At 54.1% G+C, this 18,476-nt stretch overlaps 1 protein-coding gene across 1 annotated transcript in view; it reads right to left on the minus strand.

Annotated features, from left to right (window-relative positions):
• LOC140399300 (inactive phospholipid phosphatase 7) overlaps window positions 1-17,136 on the minus strand; it is a 59,636-nt gene extending 42,500 nt beyond the window's left edge. The window contains exon 1 of the mRNA XM_072488800.1: window positions 16,539-17,136. Coding sequence (XP_072344901.1) covers window positions 16,539-16,977 — 439 coding nt within the window. The 5' untranslated portion in view covers window positions 16,978-17,136. The remainder of the gene's footprint in view (window positions 1-16,538) is intronic.
• Between the last annotated feature and the right edge of the window lie 1,340 nt (window positions 17,137-18,476).

Below are 18,476 nucleotides of genomic sequence, written 5' to 3' on the forward strand. Positions count from 1 at the left end.
AGTACTGAGGGAGTGCTGCACTGTCAGAGGGTCAGTACTGAGGGTGTGCTGCACTGTCAGAGGGTCAGTACTGAGGGAGTGCCGCACTGTCAGAGCGTCAGTACTGAGGGAGTGCTGCACTGTCAGAGGGTCAGTACTGAGGGAGTGCCGCACTGTCAGAGCGTCAGTACTGAGGGAGTGCTGCACTGTCAGAGGGTCAGTACTGAGGGAGTGCTGCACTGTCAGGGGGTCAGTACTGAGGGAGTGCTACACTGTCAGAAGGTCAGTACTGAGGGAGTGCCGCACTGTCAGAGGGTCAGTATTGAGGGAGGCTGCACTGTCAGAGGGTCAGTACAGAGGGAGTGCCGCACTGTCAGAGGGTCAGTACTGAGGGAGTGCTGCACTGTCAGAGGGTCAGTACTGAGGGAGTGCCGCACTGTCAGAGGGTCAGTACTGAGGGAGTGCCGCACTGTCAGAGGGTCAGTACTGAGGGAGTGCTGCACTGTCAGAGGGTCAGTACTGAGGGAGTGCCGCACTGTCAGAGGGTCAGTACTGAGGGAGTGCCGCACTGTCAGAGGGTCAGTACTGAGGGAGTGCTGCACTGTCAGAGGGTCAGTACTGAGGGAGTGCTGCACTGTCAGAGGGTCAGTACTGAGGGAGTGCTGCACTGTCAGAGGGTCAGTACTGAGGGAGTGCTGCACTGTCAGAGGGTCAGTACTGAGGGAGTGCTGCACTGTCAGAGGGTCAGTACTGAGGGAGTGCTGCACTGTCAGAGGGTCAGTACTGAGGGAGTGCTGCACTGTCAGAGGGTCAGTACTGAGAGAGTGCTGCGCTGTCAGAGGGTCAGTATTGAGGGAGTGCTGCACTGTCGGAGGGTCAGTACAGAGGGAGCGCTGCACTGTCAGAGGGTCAGTACTGAGGGAGTGCTGCACTGTCAGAGGGTCAGTACTGAGGGAGTGCTGCACTGTCAGAGGGTCAGTACTGAGGGAGTGCTGCACTGTCAGAGAGTCAGTACTGAGGAAGTGTTGCACTGTCAGAGGGTCAGTACTGAGGGAGGGCTGCACTGTCAGAGGGTCAGTACTGAGGGAGTGCCGCACTGTCAGAGGGTCAGTACTGAGGGAGTGCCGCACTCTCAGAGGGTCAGTACTGAGGGAGGGCTGCCCTGTCAGAGGGTCAGTACTGAGGGTGTGCTGCACTGTCAGAGGGTCAGTAATGAGGGAGTGATGCACTGTCAGAGAGTCAGTACTGAAGGAGTGCTGCACTGTCAGAGAGTCAGTACTGAGGGAGTGCTGCACTGCCAGAGGGTCAGTACTGAGGGAGTGCTGCACTGTCAGAGAGTCAGTACTGAGGGAGTGTTGCACTGTCAGAGGGTCAGTACTGAGGGAGGGCTGCACTGTCAGAGGGTCAGTACTGAGGGAGCGCCGCACTGTCAGAGGGTCAGTACTGAGGGAGTGCCGCACTGTCAGAGTGTCAGTACTGAGGGAGCGCTGCACTGTCAGAGGGACAGTACTGAGGGGGTGCTGCACTGTCAGAGGGTCAGTACTGAGGGAGTGTTGCACTGTCAGAGGGTCAGTACTGAGGGAGTGCTGCACTGTCAGAGGGTCAGGACTGAGGGAGTGTCGCACTGTCAGAGGTCAGTACTGAGGGAGTGCTGCACTGTCAGAGGGTCAGTACTGAGGGAGTGCTGCACTGTCAGAGGGTCAGTACTGAGGGAGTGCTGCACTGTCAGAGGGTCAGTACTGAGGGAGTGCCGCACTGTCAGAGGGTCAGTACTGAGGGAGTGCTGCACTGTCAGAGGGTCAGCGCTGAGGGAGTGCCGCACTGTCAGAGGGTCAGTACTGAGGGAGTGCCGCACTGTCAGAGGGTCAGTACTGAGGGAGTGCTGCACTGTCAGAGGGTCAGTACTGAGGGAGTGCTGCACTGTCAGAGGGTCAGTACTGAGGGAGTGCTGCACTGTCAGAGGGTCAGTACTGAGGGAGTGCCGCACTGTCAGAGGGTCAGTACTGAGAGAGTGCTGCACTGTCAGAGGGTCAGTGATGAGGGAGTGCTGCACTGTCAGAGGGTCAGTACTGAGGGAGTGCTGCACTGTCAGAGGGTCAGTACTGAGGGAGTGCTGCACTGTCAGAGGGTCAGTACTGATGGGAGTGCTGCACTGTCAGAGGGTCAGTACTGAGGGAATGCTGCACTGTCAGAGGGTCAGTACTGAGGGAGCACTGCACTGTCAGAGGGTCAGTACTGAGGGAGTGCTGCACTGTCAGAGGGTCAGTACTGAGGGAATGCTGCACTGTCAGAGGGTCAGTACTGAGGGAGCACTGCACTGTCAGAGGGTCAGTACTGAGGGAGCGCTGCACTGTCAGAGGGTCAGTACTGAGGAGTGCTGCACTGTCAGAGGGTCAGTACTGAGGGAGTGCTGCACTGTCAGAGGGTCAGTACTGAGGGAGTGCCGCACTGTCAGAGCGTCAGTACTGAGGGAGTGCTGCACTGTCAGAGGGTCAGTACTGAGGGTGTGCTGCACTGTCAGAGGGTCAGTACTGAGGGAGTGCCGCACTGTCAGAGCGTCAGTACTGAGGGAGTGCTGCACTGTCAGAGGGTCAGTACTGAGGGAGTGCCGCACTGTCAGAGCGTCAGTACTGAGGGAGTGCTGCACTGTCAGAGGGTCAGTACTGAGGGAGTGCTGCACTGTCAGGGGGTCAGTACTGAGGGAGTGCTACACTGTCAGAAGGTCAGTACTGAGGGAGTGCCGCACTGTCAGAGGGTCAGTATTGAGGGAGGCTGCACTGTCAGAGGGTCAGTACAGAGGGAGTGCCGCACTGTCAGAGGGTCAGTACTGAGGGAGTGCTGCACTGTCAGAGGGTCAGTACTGAGGGAGTGCCGCACTGTCAGAGGGTCAGTACTGAGGGAGTGCCGCACTGTCAGAGGGTCAGTACTGAGGGAGTGCTGCACTGTCAGAGGGTCAGTACTGAGGGAGTGCCGCACTGTCAGAGGGTCAGTACTGAGGGAGTGCCGCACTGTCAGAGGGTCAGTACTGAGGGAGTGCTGCACTGTCAGAGGGTCAGTACTGAGGGAGTGCTGCACTGTCAGAGGGTCAGTACTGAGGGAGTGCTGCACTGTCAGAGGGTCAGTACTGAGGGAGTGCTGCACTGTCAGAGGGTCAGTACTGAGGGAGTGCTGCACTGTCAGAGGGTCAGTACTGAGGGAGTGCTGCACTGTCAGAGGGTCAGTACTGAGGGAGTGCTGCACTGTCAGAGGGTCAGTACTGAGAGAGTGCTGCACTGTCAGAGGGTCAGTATTGAGGGAGTGCTGCACTGTCGGAGGGTCAGTACAGAGGGAGCGCTGCACTGTCAGAGGGTCAGTACTGAGGGAGTGCTGCACTGTCAGAGGGTCAGTACTGAGGGAGTGCTGCACTGTCAGAGGGTCAGTACTGAGGGAGTGCTGCACTGTCAGAGAGTCAGTACTGAGGAAGTGTTGCACTGTCAGAGGGTCAGTACTGAGGGAGGGCTGCACTGTCAGAGGGTCAGTACTGAGGGAGTGCCGCACTGTCAGAGGGTCAGTACTGAGGGAGTGCCGCACTCTCAGAGGGTCAGTACTGAGGGAGGGCTGCCCTGTCAGAGGGTCAGTACTGAGGGTGTGCTGCACTGTCAGAGGGTCAGTAATGAGGGAGTGATGCACTGTCAGAGAGTCAGTACTGAAGGAGTGCTGCACTGTCAGAGAGTCAGTACTGAGGGAGTGCTGCACTGCCAGAGGGTCAGTACTGAGGGAGTGCTGCACTGTCAGAGAGTCAGTACTGAGGGAGTGTTGCACTGTCAGAGGGTCAGTACTGAGGGAGGGCTGCACTGTCAGAGGGTCAGTACTGAGGGAGCGCCGCACTGTCAGAGGGTCAGTACTGAGGGAGTGCCGCACTGTCAGAGGGTCAGTACCGAGGTAGGGCTGCACTGTCAGAGGGTCAGTACTGAGGGTGTGCTGCACTGTCAGAGGGTCAGTAATGAGGGAGTGATGCACTGTCAGAGGGTCAGTTCTGAGGGAGGGCTGGACTGTCAGAGGGTCAGTAATGAGGGAGTGCTGCACTGTCAGAGGGTTAGTACTGAGGTAGTGCTGCACTGTCAGTACTAGGAAATGCTGCACTGTCAGTACTGAGGGAGTGCTGCACTGTGAGAGGGTCAGTACTGAGGGAGTGCTGCACTGTCAGAGGGTTAGTACTGAGGCAGTGCTGCACTGTCAGAGGGTCAGTACTGAGGGAGTGCTGCACTGTCAGAGGGTCAGTACTGAGGGAGTGCTGCACCGTCAGAGGGTTATTACTGAGGGAGTGCTGCACTGTGAGAGGGTCAGTACTGAGGGAGTGCTGCACTGTCAGAGGGTCAGTACTGAGGGTGTGCTGCACTGTCAGAGGGTCAGTACTGAGGGAGAGCTGCACTGTCAGAAGGTCAGTACTGAGGGAGTGCTGCACTGTCAGAGGGTCAGTACCGAGGGAGTGCTGCACTGTCAGAGGGTCAGTACTGAGGGAGTGCTGCACTGTCAGAGGGTCAGTACTGAGGGAGTGCTGCACTGTCAGAGGGTCAGTACTGAGGGAGTGCTGCACTGTCAGAGGGTCAGTACTGAGGGAGTGCTGCGCTGTCAGAGGGTCAGTACTGAGGGAGTGCTGCACTGTCAGAGGGTCAGTACTGAGGGAGTGCTGCTCTGTCAGATGGTCAGTACTGAGGGAGTGCTGCGCTGTCAGAGGGTCAGTACTGAGAGAGTGCTGCACTGTCAGAGGGTCAGTACTGAGGGAGTGCTGCACTGTCAGAGGGTCAGTACTGAGGGAGTGCTGCACTGTCAGAGGGTCAGTACTGAGGGAGTGCTGCACTGTCAGAAGGTCAGTACTGAGGGAGTGCTGCACTGTCAGAGGGTCAGTACTGAGGGAGTGCCGCACTGTCAGAGGGTCAGTACTGAGGGAGTGCCGCACTGTCAGAGCGTCAGTACTGAGGGAGTGCTGCACTGTCAGAGGGTCAGTACTGAGGGAGTGCTGCACTGTCAGAGGGTCAGTACTGAGGGAGTGCTACACTGTCAGAAGGTCAGTACTGAGGGAGTGCCGCACTGTCAGAGGGTCAGTATTGAGGGAGGCTGCACTGTCAGAGGGTCAGTACTGAGGGAGTGCCGCACTGTCAGAGGGTCAGTACTGAGGGAGTGCTGCACTGTCAGAGGGTCAGTACTGAGGGAGTGCCGCACTGTCAGAGGGTCAGTACTGAGGGAGTGCCGCACTGTCAGAGGGTCAGTACTGAGGGAGTGCTGCACTGTCAGAGGGTCAGTACTGAGGGAGTGCCGCACTGTCAGAGGGTCAGTACTGAGGGAGTGCCGCACTGTCAGAGGGTCAGTACTGAGGGAGTGCTGCACTGTCAGAGGGTCAGTACTGAGGGAGTGCTGCACTGTCAGAGGGTCAGTACTGAGGGAGTGCTGCACTGTCAGAGGGTCAGTACTGAGGGAGTGCTGCACTGTCAGAGGGTCAGTACTGAGGGAGTGCTGCACTGTCAGAGGGTCAGTACTGAGGGCGTGCTGCACTGTCAGAGGGTCAGTACTGAGAGAGTGCTGCACTGTCAGAGGGTCAGTATTGAGGGAGTGCTGCACTGTCGGAGGGTCAGTACAGAGGGAGCGCTGCACTGTCAGAGGGTCAGTACTGAGGGAGTGCTGCACTGTCAGAGGGTCAGTACCGAGGGAGTGCTGCACTGTCAGAGGGTCAGTACTGAGGGAGTGCTGCACTGTCAGAGAGTCAGTACTGAGGAAGTGTTGCACTGTCAGAGGGTCAGTACTGAGGGAGGGCTGCACTGTCAGAGGGTCAGTACTGAGGGAGTGCCGCACTGTCAGAGGGTCAGTACTGAGGGAGTGCCGCACTCTCAGAGGGTCAGTACTGAGGGAGGGCTGCACTGTCAGAGGGTCAGTACTGAGGGTGTGCTGCACTGTCAGAGGGTCAGTAATGAGGGAGTGATGCACTGTCAGAGAGTCAGTACTGAGGGAGTGCTGCACTGTCAGAGAGTCAGTACTGAGGGAGTGCTGCACTGCCAGAGGGTCAGTACTGAGGGAGTGCTGCACTGTCAGAGAGTCAGTACTGAGGGAGTGCTGCACTGTCAGAGAGTCAGTACTGAGGGAGTGTTGCACTGTCAGAGGGTCAGTACTGAGGGAGGGCTGCACTGTCAGAGGGTCAGTACTGAGGGAGCGCCGCACTGTCAGAGGGGTCAGTACTGAGGGAGTGCTGCACTGTCAGAGGGTCAGTACTGAGGGAGTGCTGCACTGTCAGAGGGTCAGTAATGAGGGAGTGATGCACTGTCAGAGGGTCAGTTCTGAGGGAGGGCTGGACTGTCAGAGGGTCAGTACTGAGAGAGGGCTGCACTGTCAGAGGGTCAGTACTGAGGGAGTACTGCAATGTCAGAGGGTCAGTACTGAGGGAGAGCTCCTGTCAGAAGGTCAGTACTGAGGGAGAGCTGCACTGTCAGAGGGTCAGTGCAGAGGGAGTGCTGCACTGTCAGAGGGTTAGTACTGAAGTAGTGCTGCACTGTCAGTACTAGGAAATGCTGCACTGTCAGTACTGAGGAAGTGCTGCACTGTGAGAGGGTCAGTACTGAGGGAGTGCTGCACTGTCAGAGGGTCAGTACTGAGGGAGTGCTGCACTGTCAGAGGGTCAGTACTGAGGGAGTGCTGCACTGTCAGAGGGTCAGTACTGAGGGAGTGCTGCACTGTCAGAGGGTCAGTACTGAGGGCGTGCTGCACTGTCAGAGGGTCAGTACTGAGAGAGTGCTGCACTGTCAGAGGGTCAGTATTGAGGGAGTGCTGCACTGTCGGAGGGTCAGTACAGAGGGAGCGCTGCACTGTCAGAGGGTCAGTACTGAGGGAGTGCTGCACTGTCAGAGGGTCAGTACCGAGGGAGTGCTGCACTGTCAGAGGGTCAGTACTGAGGGAGTGCTGCACTGTCAGAGAGTCAGTACTGAGGAAGTGTTGCACTGTCAGAGGGTCAGTACTGAGGGAGGGCTGCACTGTCAGAGGGTCAGTACTGAGGGAGTGCCGCACTGTCAGAGGGTCAGTACTGAGGGAGTGCTGCACTGTCGGAGGATCAGTACTGAGGGAGTGCTGCACTGTCAGAGGGTCAGTACTGAGGGCGTGCTGCACTGTCAGAGGGTCAGTACTGAGAGAGTGCTGCACTGTCAGAGGGTCAGTATTGAGGGAGTGCTGCACTGTCGGAGGGTCAGTACAGAGGGAGCGCTGCACTGTCAGAGGGTCAGTACTGAGGGAGTGCTGCACTGTCAGAGGGTCAGTACCGAGGGAGTGCTGCACTGTCAGAGGGTCAGTACTGAGGGAGTGCTGCACTGTCAGAGAGTCAGTACTGAGGAAGTGTTGCACTGTCAGAGGGTCAGTACTGAGGGAGGGCTGCACTGTCAGAGGGTCAGTACTGAGGGAGTGCCGCACTGTCAGAGGGTCAGTACTGAGGGAGTGCCGCACTCTCAGAGGGTCAGTACTGAGGGAGGGCTGCACTGTCAGAGGGTCAGTACTGAGGGTGTGCTGCACTGTCAGAGGGTCAGTAATGAGGGAGTGATGCACTGTCAGAGAGTCAGTACTGAGGGAGTGCTGCACTGTCAGAGAGTCAGTACTGAGGGAGTGCTGCACTGCCAGAGGGTCAGTACTGAGGGAGTGCTGCACTGTCAGAGAGTCAGTACTGAGGGAGTGCTGCACTGTCAGAGAGTCAGTACTGAGGGAGTGTTGCACTGTCAGAGGGGTCAGTACTGAGGGAGTGCCGCACTTTCAGAGGGTCAGTACTGAGGTAGGGCTGCACTGTCAGAGGGTCAGTACTGAGGGAGTGCTGCACTGTCAGAGGGTCAGTAATGAGGGAGTGATGCACTGTCAGAGGGTCAGTACTGAGGTAGGGCTGCACTGTCAGAGGGTCAGTACTGAGGGAGTGCTGCACTGTCAGAGGGTCAGTTCTGAGGGAGGGCTGGACTGTCAGAGGGTCAGTACTGAGAGAGGGCTGCACTGTCAGAGGGTCAGTACTGAGGGAATGATGCACTGTCAGAGGGTCAGTACTGAGGGAGAGCTACTGTCAGAAGGTCAGTACTGAGGGAGAGCTGCACTGTCAGAGGGTCAGTGCAGAGGGAGTGCTGCACTGTCAGAGGGTTAGTACTGAAGTAGTGCTGCACTGTCAGTACTAGGAAATGCTGCACTGTCAGTACTGAGGAAGTGCTGCACTGTGAGAGGGTTAGTACTGAGGGAGTGCTGCACTGTCAGAGGGTCAGTACTGAGGGAGTGCTGCACTGTCAGAGGGTTAGTACTGAGGCAGTGCTGCACTGTCAGAGGGTCAGTACTGAGGGAGTGCTGCACTGTCAGAGGGTCAGTACTGAGGGAGTGCTGCACCGTCAGAGGGTTATTACTGAGGGAGTGCCGCACTGTCAGAGGGTCAGTACTGAGGGAGTGCCGCACTGTCAGAGGGTCAGTACTGAGTGAGTGCTGCACTGTCAGAGGGTCAGTACTGAGGGAGTGCTGCACTGTCAGAGGGTCAGTATTGAGGGACTGCTGCACTGTCAGAGGGTCAGTACTGAGGGAGTGCCGCACTGTTAGAGGGTCAGCACTGAGGGAGTGCCGCACTGTCAGAGGGTTAGTACTGAGGGAGTGCCGCCCTGTCAGAGGGTCAGTACTGAGGGAGTGCTGCACTGTCAGAGGGTCAGCACTGTGGGAGTGCCGCACTGTCAGAGGGTCAGTACTGAGGGAGTGCTGCACTGTCAGAGGCTCATTACTGAGGGAGTGCTGCACTGTGAGAGGGTCAGTACTGAGGGAGTGCTGCTCTGTCAGAGGGTCAGTATTGAGGGACTGCTGCACTGTCAGAGGGTCAGTACTGAGGGAGTGCCGCACTGTTAGAGGGTCAGCACTGAGGGAGTGCCGCACTGTCAGAGGGTTAGTACTGAGGGAGTGCCGCCCTGTCAGAGGGTCAGTACTGAGGGAGTGCTGCACTGTCAGAGGGTCAGCACTGTGGGAGTGCCGCACTGTCAGAGGGTCAGTACTGAGGGAGTGCTGCACTGTCAGAGGCTCATTACTGAGGGAGTGCTGCACTGTGAGAGGGTCAGTACTGAGGGAGTGCTGCACTGTCAGAGGGTCAGTACTGAGGGTGTGCTGCACTGTCAGAGGGTCAGTACTGAGGGAGAGCTGCACTGTCAGAAGGTCAGTACTGAGGGAGTGCTGCACTGTCAGAGGGTCAGTACTGAGGGAGTGCTGCACTGTCAGAGGGTCAGTACTGAGGGAGTGCTGCACTGTCAGAGGGTCAGTACTGAGGGAGTGCTGCACTGTCAGAGGGTCAGTACTGAGGCAGTGCTGCACTGTCAGAGGGTCAGTACTGAGGGAGTGCTGCGCTGTCAGATGGTCAGTACTGAGGGAGTGCTGCACTGTCAGAGGGTCAGTACTGAGGGAGTGCTGCTCTGTCAGAGGGTCAGTACTGAGGGAGTGCTGCGCTGTCAGAGGGTCAGTACTGAGAGAGTGCTGCACTGTCAGAGGGTCAGTACTGAGGGAGTGCTGCACTGTCAGAGGGTCAGTACTGAGGGAGTGCTGCACTGTCAGAGGGTCAGTACTGAGGGAGTGCTGCACTGTCAGAAGGTCAGTACTGAGGGAGTGCTGCACTGTCAGAGGGTCAGTACTGAGGGAGTGCCGCACTGTCAGAGGGTGAGTACAGAGGGAGTGCTGCACTGTCAGAGGGTCAGTACTGAGGGAGTGCTGCACTGTCAGAGGGTCAGTACTGAGGGAGTGCTGCACTGTCAGAGGGTCAGTACTGAGGGAGTGCTGCACTGTCAGAGGGTCAGTACTGAGGGAGTGCCGCACTGTTAGAGGGTCAGTACTGAGGGAGTGCCGCACTGTCAGAGGGTCAGTACTGAGGGAGTGCTGCACTGTCAGAGGGTCAGTACTAAGGGAGTGCTGCACTGTCAGAGGGTCAGTACTGAGGGAGTGCCGCACTGTCAGAGGGTCAGTACTAAGGGAGTGCTGCACTGTCAGAGGGTCAGTACTGAGGGATCAGTGGGCACTCTTTTGCTGTAGGACATGTTTGATCTCCCGTCTCCTGCCCGGTTTTATTAGTCCTGCATTGGTGTCATTGTACTGAGCCTTTTGTGAGGAACTTTGTTAAACGTTTACTGAAAATCCATAGATTGTATTCCTTTCGTCAACCGTCAGTTACTTCATAAAAAAATTTGATTAAATTAGTCAAACGCAATCTGTTTTGTCCAAATCCCTGTTGACTCTCCTTAATTAACTCAGACCTTTTCCAGGGCTTCGCCGTGTCCGTTACTGACATCTTACTGTTTACCCACCGTTGAAGATTTTTAATATATTTTTTTATAAATTTAGAACACCCAGTTGTTTCTTCCAATTAAGGGGCAATTTAGCGTGGCCAATCCACCTGCCCTGCACATCTTTGGGTTGTCGGGGTGAGACCCGCGCAGACACGGGGAGAATGTGCAAACTCCACACGGATGGTGTCCTCGACACTGTGAGGCAGCAGTGCTCACCACTGCACCACCATGCAGCCCCTATTTTTATATTAACTATTTTCATGTTCTCTCTTTGCCCGTCTTAATTTCCTCTCTCAGCTTACAGCTTTGTGCCTGGTCTACTTCTCTCTATTGGAACTCTCCTGCCATGCATCAGACACCCTCTTTTCCTGATTCATCAGAATCTCTGCCTCCCTCATCGCCCAGGGATCCCTGTCTTTGGCTCCCCTCGCTTTCTCTCTTGTCGGAATGAACCTAGCCCGTACTCAGAATATCTCCGCTTTAAAGGTCACCCATTGGTTCGTCACAGTGGTTCCTGTCAATCTTTGCCTCTATTTTACCATGGCTGGATGCCCTCAACATCCCACTGAAGTTAGCCCTCTTCCAATCTATATGAGATTGTTCCTTGTTCTTCTCCATTACTAATCTAACCTTTACCATCCAATGGTCGCTCTTACCCAAATGCTCCCCGATTACTGGTCCACTTGGCCCACCTCTTTCCAGAACACCAGATCCAGAAATGCCTCCTTTCTAGTTAAACTGATCAGGACCATTTTCCTGTGCGGAGTCTGCGCGTTCTCCCCGTGTCTGCGTGGGTTTCCTCCGGGTGTTCCGATTTCCTCCCGCGGTCCTGGGATGTGCAGGTTAGGTGGATTGGCCAGGCTAAATTGCCCTTAGTGTCCAAAAAGGTTAAGAAGGGTTATTGGCTTACGGGGGTAGGGTGGAAGTGGGGGCTTAAAGTGGGTCGGTGCAGACTCGATGGGCTGAATGGCCTCCTCCTGCACTGTATGTTCTATGTTCTATGAATGCATTTCAGAAGTTCTCCCCCCTCCTTACCCTTTACTCTAACAAAGTCCTAATTGATATTTATGTCATTATAAATCCCCCAATATTACCACTCTATATTCTTGCTTCGTCACATCACCCTTTGACATTCAATGGCATTACTATCACTGAATTCTCCCCAATATCAATCCTGGGGATTATCATTGACCACAAACTGGACTAGCTATATAAATACTGTGGATGCTTGAGCAGATTGGAGGCTGGGACTCCTGTGGTGAGTAACTCCACCTCCTGACCTCCCAAAGCCTGTCCACTTGCTTGGATGAGTGCAGCTCCAACTACAATCCAGGAGCTCGACACCATCCAGGACAAAGCAGCCCCGCTTGATTGCTCCCCTTCCACAAACATTCACTTCCTCCACCACTGACGCATAGTGGCAGCCATCTACAAGATGCACTGCAGGATCTCACCGAGGTTCCTTAAACAGCACCTCCCAAACCCATGACTAGCACCAAAGCAGGACAACATAAGAACTAGGGGCAGGAGTAGGCCATCTGGCCCTTCGAGCCTGCTCCGTCATTCAATGAGATCATGGCTGATCTTTTGTGGACTCAGCTCCACTTTCCGGCCTGAACACCATAACCCTTTATTCTTCAAAAAACTATCTATCTTTATCTTGAAAACATTCAGTGAAGGAGCCTCAGCTGCTTCACTGGGCAAGGAATTCCATAGATTCACAACCCTTTGGGTGAAGAAGTTCCTCCTAAACTCAGTCCTAAATCTACTTCCCCTTATTTTGAGGCTATGCCCCCTAGTTCTGCTTTCATCCACCATTGGAAACAACCTGCCCGCATCTATCCTACCTATTCCCTTCATAATTTTATATGTTTCAATAAGATCCCCCCTCATCCTTCTAAATTCCAATGAGTTCAGTCCCAGTCTGCTCAACCTCTCCTCGTAATCCAACCCCTTCAGCTCTGGGATTAACCTAGTGAATCTCCTCTGCACACCCTCCAGCGCCAGTACGTCCTTTCTCAGGTAAGGAGACCAAAACTGAACACAGTACTCCAGGTGTGGCCTCACTAATACCTTATACAGTTGCAGCATAACCTCCCTAGTCTTAAACTCCATCCCTCTAGCAACAACGGACAAACTCCATTTGCCTTCTTAATCACCTGTTGCACCTGTAAACCAACTTTTTGTAACTCATGCACTAGCACACCCAGGTCCCTCAGCACAGCAGCATGTTTTAATATTTTATCATTTAAATAATAATCCCTTTTGCTGTTATTCCTACCAAAATGGATAACCTCACATTTGTCAACATGTATTCCATCTGCCAGACCCTAGCCCATTCACTTAACCTATCCAAATCCCTCTGCAGACTTCCAATATCCTCTGAACTTTTTGCTTTACCACTCATCTTAGTGTCGGCTGCAAACTTGGACACATTGCCCTTGGTCCCCAACTCCAAATCATCTGTGTAAATTGTGAACAATTGTGGGCCCAACACTGATCCCTGAGGGACACCACTAGCTACTGATTGCCAACCAGAGAAACACCCATTAATCCCCACTCTTTGCTTTCTATTAATTAGCCAATCCTCTATCCATGCTACTACTTTCCCCTTAATGCCATGCATCTTTATCTTATGCAGCAACCTTTTGTGTGGCGCCTTGTCAAAAGATTTCTGGAAATCAATTGGCTCCCTGTTATCTACCACACTGGTAATGTCCTCAAAAAATTCCACTAAATTAGTTAGGCACGACCTGCCCTTTATGAACCCATGCTGCGTCTGTCCAATGGGACAATTTCCATCCAGATGCCTCGCTATTTCTTCCTTGATGATAGATTCCAGCATCTTCCCTACTACCGAAGTTAAGCTCACTGGCCTATAATTACCTGCTTTCTGCCTACCTCTTTTTAAACAGCGGTGTCACGTTGGGACCACCCCAGAGTCTAGTGAATTTTGATAAATTATCACGAGTGCATTTGCAATTTCCCTAGCCATCTTTTTTAGTATCCTGGGATGCATTCCATCAGGTCCAGGAGACTTGTCTACCTTTAGCCCCATTAGCTTGCCCATCACTACCTCCTTAGTGATAACAATCGTCTCAAGGTCCTCAGCTGTCATAGCCTCATTTCCATCAGTCACTGGCATGTTATTTGTGTCTTCCACTGTGAAGACCGACCCAAAAAACCTGTTCAGTTCCTCAGCCATTTCCTCATCTCTCATTATTAAATCTCCCTTCTCATCCTCTAAAGGCCAAGGGTGGCCGGGACCACCCCAGAGTCTAGTGAATTTTGGTAAATTATCACGAGTGCATTTGCACTCCAAAGATGTGGAGGTTAGGTGTATTGGCGACGCTAAATTGCCCCTTAATTGGGAAAAAAATAAAATAATTGGATACTCTTAAAAAAAATGTTTTTAAGCATGATCCCTCGAATGAAGAGCTTGTCGTATGAGGAACGGTTGAGGACTCTGGGAGTCTGCACTCGTAGGAGTTAGAAGCTTGAGAGGGGATCTTATTGAAACTTACAGGATACTGCAAGGCCTGGATAGAGTGGACATGGAGAGGATATTTCCACTTGTAGGAAAAACAGAGATGAGAAGGAATTTCTTCAGCCAGAGGGTGGTGAATCTGTGGAACTCTTTGCCGCAGAAGGCTGTGGAGGTCAAATCACTGAGTGTTTGTAAGTCATAGGTAGATAGGTTCTTGATTAATAAGGGGGTCAGGGGTTATGGGGAGAAGGCAGGAGAATGGGGATGAGAAACATATCAGCCATGATTGAATGGCGGAGCAGACTCGATGGGCCGAATGGCCTAATTCTGCGCCTAGGTCTTATGGCACGAATCCGAGCGCAACGGATGAATCATGCATCAGCCCAAAATCAGGCTCCGCATCGGGGAGCCAACCTCGAGGCACCCGATTCGCTCCGCTCAACGCAATCTGGATTTTACCCTCACCGGCCGGGATCCGGATCTGCATATTTAATGAGCCGTACGACTCATTTAAATACCCTGACGCCAGATTCACCCGGTGTCCGGACACACAGGCCTCACCTGGGAGACCTTACCGGGCGCCGTTTAGTTCTATTGCACACAAACGTGGACCAGTCGTAATGGCACCTGGGGGGGGGTCTCCCTGACCATCAGAGACCCCCAGGTAGTTGGGGACAGGGCAGGGTGCAAGCCTGACAGTCACCCGGCACCCCATCACTGCAACACTGCCAGACTGGCACTCTGGCAATGCCATCTGGGAACCTTGGCACCGCCAGGAGGCAGGCCTGGGGGGGGGGGAGGGGGGGGGGCGTGTCAGGTTGGTGAGGGTGAGGGAGGGTTCCTGGGGCTCTCCCCAAGGTTGGGTGAATGATGAGTTCACAAATATGGGGGGGAGGGCCTGAGAGTGGGAGGAGGGGGTGGGGGAGATTAGGGCAGCCATCCAAAATGGCGCGTTGAACAGCGAGGAGCCTTTCCTGATGGCAACTTCGGCTCAAATCCCTCTCAGCAGGTGAGAATCTATCCGAGGCCAAAGACAACTGCAACGTGCTGTTGGATAGCGGGATCTTTGTTTGCGCTGCAGCCACGGAGAAAGATCCCGCCAAACGTGCCGCTTAGTGGCCTTTTACTTGAGTCCTCTGAATCGCGCCCCAAACCTCCCGGCAGATTCGCTCCTCTCGCCTCTCTCTCAGAATATCCCCAAGTAACGTGATCATACCCTTTTCACTTCTCAGCTCTTACCAAATGGTTTTTCCCTTTCTCCCTCAAGGACATCCTCTTCCGAACACTAAAATGTCTTTCAGTATTGTCACTCCACCTCCATTTTATCCCTCCCTATCTCGGGGCGGCACAGCAGCACAGTGGTTAGCACTGTTGCTTCACAGCGCCAGGGACCCGGGTTCGATTCCCAGCTTGGGTTTCTTCCGGGTGCTCCGGTTTCCTCCCACAGTCCAAAGATGTGTGGGTTAGGTGCATTGCTCACGCTATAATTGCCCCATCGTTATCAACCGTTAGATGGAGTTGCTGGGTTACGGGGATGGGGTGGAGGTGTCGGCTTAGGTAGGATGCTCTTTCAGGGGCCAGTGTACACTCGATGGGCCAAATGACCTCCTTCTGCGCTGCAAATTCTATGATTCTATGATTTTTCTGAACATCTTTTATGCTCCCTATTCCTCTATTTTGCCTCTATCCTTTGGTGCTCGACCCCAACCCATCTTGTGCAAATCTTCCCCTATCCTGATAGATCTCAATCCATACATTCAAGGTGGAGTTAGACAGATTTTAGATTGACGATGGAGTCAAGGGTTAAGGGAGGCAGACAGGAAAGTGTAGGTAAGTCCACAATCAGGTCGGCCATGGTCTAGTCGAATGATGGAGCAGGTTCGAGGGGGACAAATGGCCTACTCCTGCCCCAATATTTTTGGGCTCCTATGCCATGTTCTCTGATTTAGGAATTTATCTGCCAGTGAGGGAACAGAACGACACTAAGAACATTGGGGTTAACTGGGCCCAGAAGAGCCAAAGCAGTGGCCAAGAATGATAGTTACTGATGGGACCAACAGGGTTGCCAACTCTGATTGGATAGGAGGTTTGGTCACATCATTTTCCCGTCAGCCGGTCAAGATGATTTTTTTTTCCTTCCGCCGTGCCAATTTCTTTATAACTAATCAATAAAACTGTTCAGAGTAGATAAAGTAAACGCAGCATTGTATTTAACAACCTCGTAATCTTTCTCCCCAGTTCCACCCTCACCAGCAGCCGTCAGATTAATCTATAATTCCTGGGGTCTCCCGGATAATCCTTGGGGGGGGGGGGCGGATTGGCAGACCTGCAGAGTGGAGTGTGGGTTTGGGCAGGGATAGTTGGGGGGGGGGGGGGGGGGGGAGTGGCAATTTAGCGCAGCCAATCCACCTCGCCTGCACATCTTTGGGTTGTGGGAGCGAAACCCACGCAAACACGGGGGAGAACGTGCAAACTCCACCCGGACAGTGACCCAGGGCCGGGATCGAACCTGGGACCTCGGCGCCGTGAGGCAGCAGGGCTAACCCACTGCGCCACCGTGCTGCCCTCTAAAGTAAGCAATCATGGACAGCATAGCTCAGCCCCCCCCCCCCGCCCCCGCCCCCGCCCCCGCCCGCACCACCACCACAAACACCTCCAGTAATCTTAGAGTGAGATCTGATCCGGCGCCCTTCGCACTGTGACCTTATCGCCTGACCCGTGGCGCTGTGGATCGCAGCTCGCGCCAGAATGGCCCTGAATCAGACTGCCACAAACAGAATCCTCACCAAAGAGAAGATTTAGCAGGACCTCTTGCCCTGCCGGCGTGCTGCTTTTTGTCAGGCAGAAGAGAGTGCCCCCAATCCAGGGCACGCCGTGACCCGTGACCCCAATGAGCTTGACAATAGGGCGGGCGCTGTTCCAGGCTGAGGAGCTGCTGGCGCACACCCCCATCCGTTTGGACAGGCAGATGTCAATGGCCAGCAATGAGTTAATGGCAATTCCCTTGAAGGAAGGGTTGAGCTGCATGCAGTCCTCCTCTGGCAACTGCGCCGACTCCTTGCTCTCGGTGGGCAGGGGTTGCTGGCCCGGCTGCCCGCTCACTCTCTTCGCTGAACTCCTCCCCTCCAGGCTGCCCCTCACGGGCTGGTTGAGAGACATGAACTCGGCTCTGTTTAAAACATTGTTCCTCTCCCGAGCCCGCGACCGGTTCTGCTGGGCCGGCATCGCAGATTATCTTCTTTTCATCCAGGCTTTTAAACAGAAACAGGACAGAGAAAAGCCTTCATGAGTCTCTGTTGCTGGTAACTGAGATTCCTGCGCTGAGCGGCTCTGATGCTGGATAAATTTAGACAGGAGGAATTCGCTCTGTTGACGGTGCAGCTCATCCAAGCGTGACAGCTGCAACCGATTGACATTCGGTCCAACCACTCAGCGATCTGATCTGTGGTCAGGTTGACCAATGCTGTAAGAGCAAGGGCTGATCCCTCGGTGTCTAATGGCTCCTGGCCCAGTTGCAGTGTTCAAAGTGCATCGTGGGTAGTGTAGTTCGTATTTCCCTTGAGGGGCAGTAGGGAACCCGTAGGACCCGTCGGGTCTGCACCAACCCTCTGAACAAGCACCCTGCCCAGGTGCATTACCCCCCCCCCCCCCCTCACCCTATCCCTGTCACCCCACAACCCCAGCTCACCTGCACATCTTTGGACACTAAGGGGCAATTTATCACGGCCAATCCACCTACCCCTGCACATCTTTGGACTGTGGGAGGAAACCGGAGCACCCGGAGGAAACCCAAGTCGACATGGGGAGACGTGCAGAGTCCACACAGACAGTCACCCGAGGCCAGAATCGAACCCGGGGCCCCTGGAGCTGTGAGGCAGCAGTGCTAACCACTGTGCCGCTCCGCAATCGCCAAAAGTGTCCGAATCGCAATGCCTTTTTAAAAAAACGAAATTTAGAGTACCCAATTCACTTTTTTCCAATTAAGGGGCAATTTAGCGTGGCCAATCCACCTACCCTGCACATCTTTGGGTTGTGGGGGCGAAACCCACGCAGACATGGGGAGAATGTGCAAACTCCCCACGGACAGTGACCCGGGGCTGGGATCGAACCTGGGACTTTGGTGCCGTGAGGCAGCAGTGCTAACCCACTGTGCCACCTCCGCCTCTCATTCTTCTAAACGGCAATGGATACAGGCCGAACCTTTCCCCATAAAATAACCCTCAGCCCGTCTAACTGAGCTGCTTCTAATGCAAATATGTCCTTTCTTGAATAAGGAGACCGAAACTATGCACAATCTCTAGATGTGGTCTCAATAATGCCCTGTACAACTGTGGTGAAATAGTCCTGTATATATATAAATTTACTTTTATATTCCATTCCCCTTGCAATAAAGGACAACATTCCACTTGCCTTCCGAGTCGGCCATCACGCTGCAGGCTAACTTTATGCGACACAGGTCGTTGGACACCCGTGAGGGGTCGGCCAGAGCAGATGGGCAGGAAGTGCATCCACTAGCAAAGGATCAAGACCCAAAGGGCACAGATTTATGGTCACTGCCAGAAGGAACGACACAGCGAGCAGGTCGGACCGGAACATTCTGTCTGACAGTGTAGTAATTTAATCGAGGCTTTCGAAAGGAAATTCCCAAGGAGATAAATAATTACAGGACAAAGGTGCGTACAGCTCAGTTGCTTTCATAGAGAGTAGTAAGGGCGTGGAATGCC

The sequence above is a fragment of the Scyliorhinus torazame genome, chromosome 22, assembly GCF_047496885.1.
Source record: "Scyliorhinus torazame isolate Kashiwa2021f chromosome 22, sScyTor2.1, whole genome shotgun sequence".
Taxonomy (NCBI): Eukaryota; Metazoa; Chordata; class Chondrichthyes; order Carcharhiniformes; family Scyliorhinidae; genus Scyliorhinus; species Scyliorhinus torazame.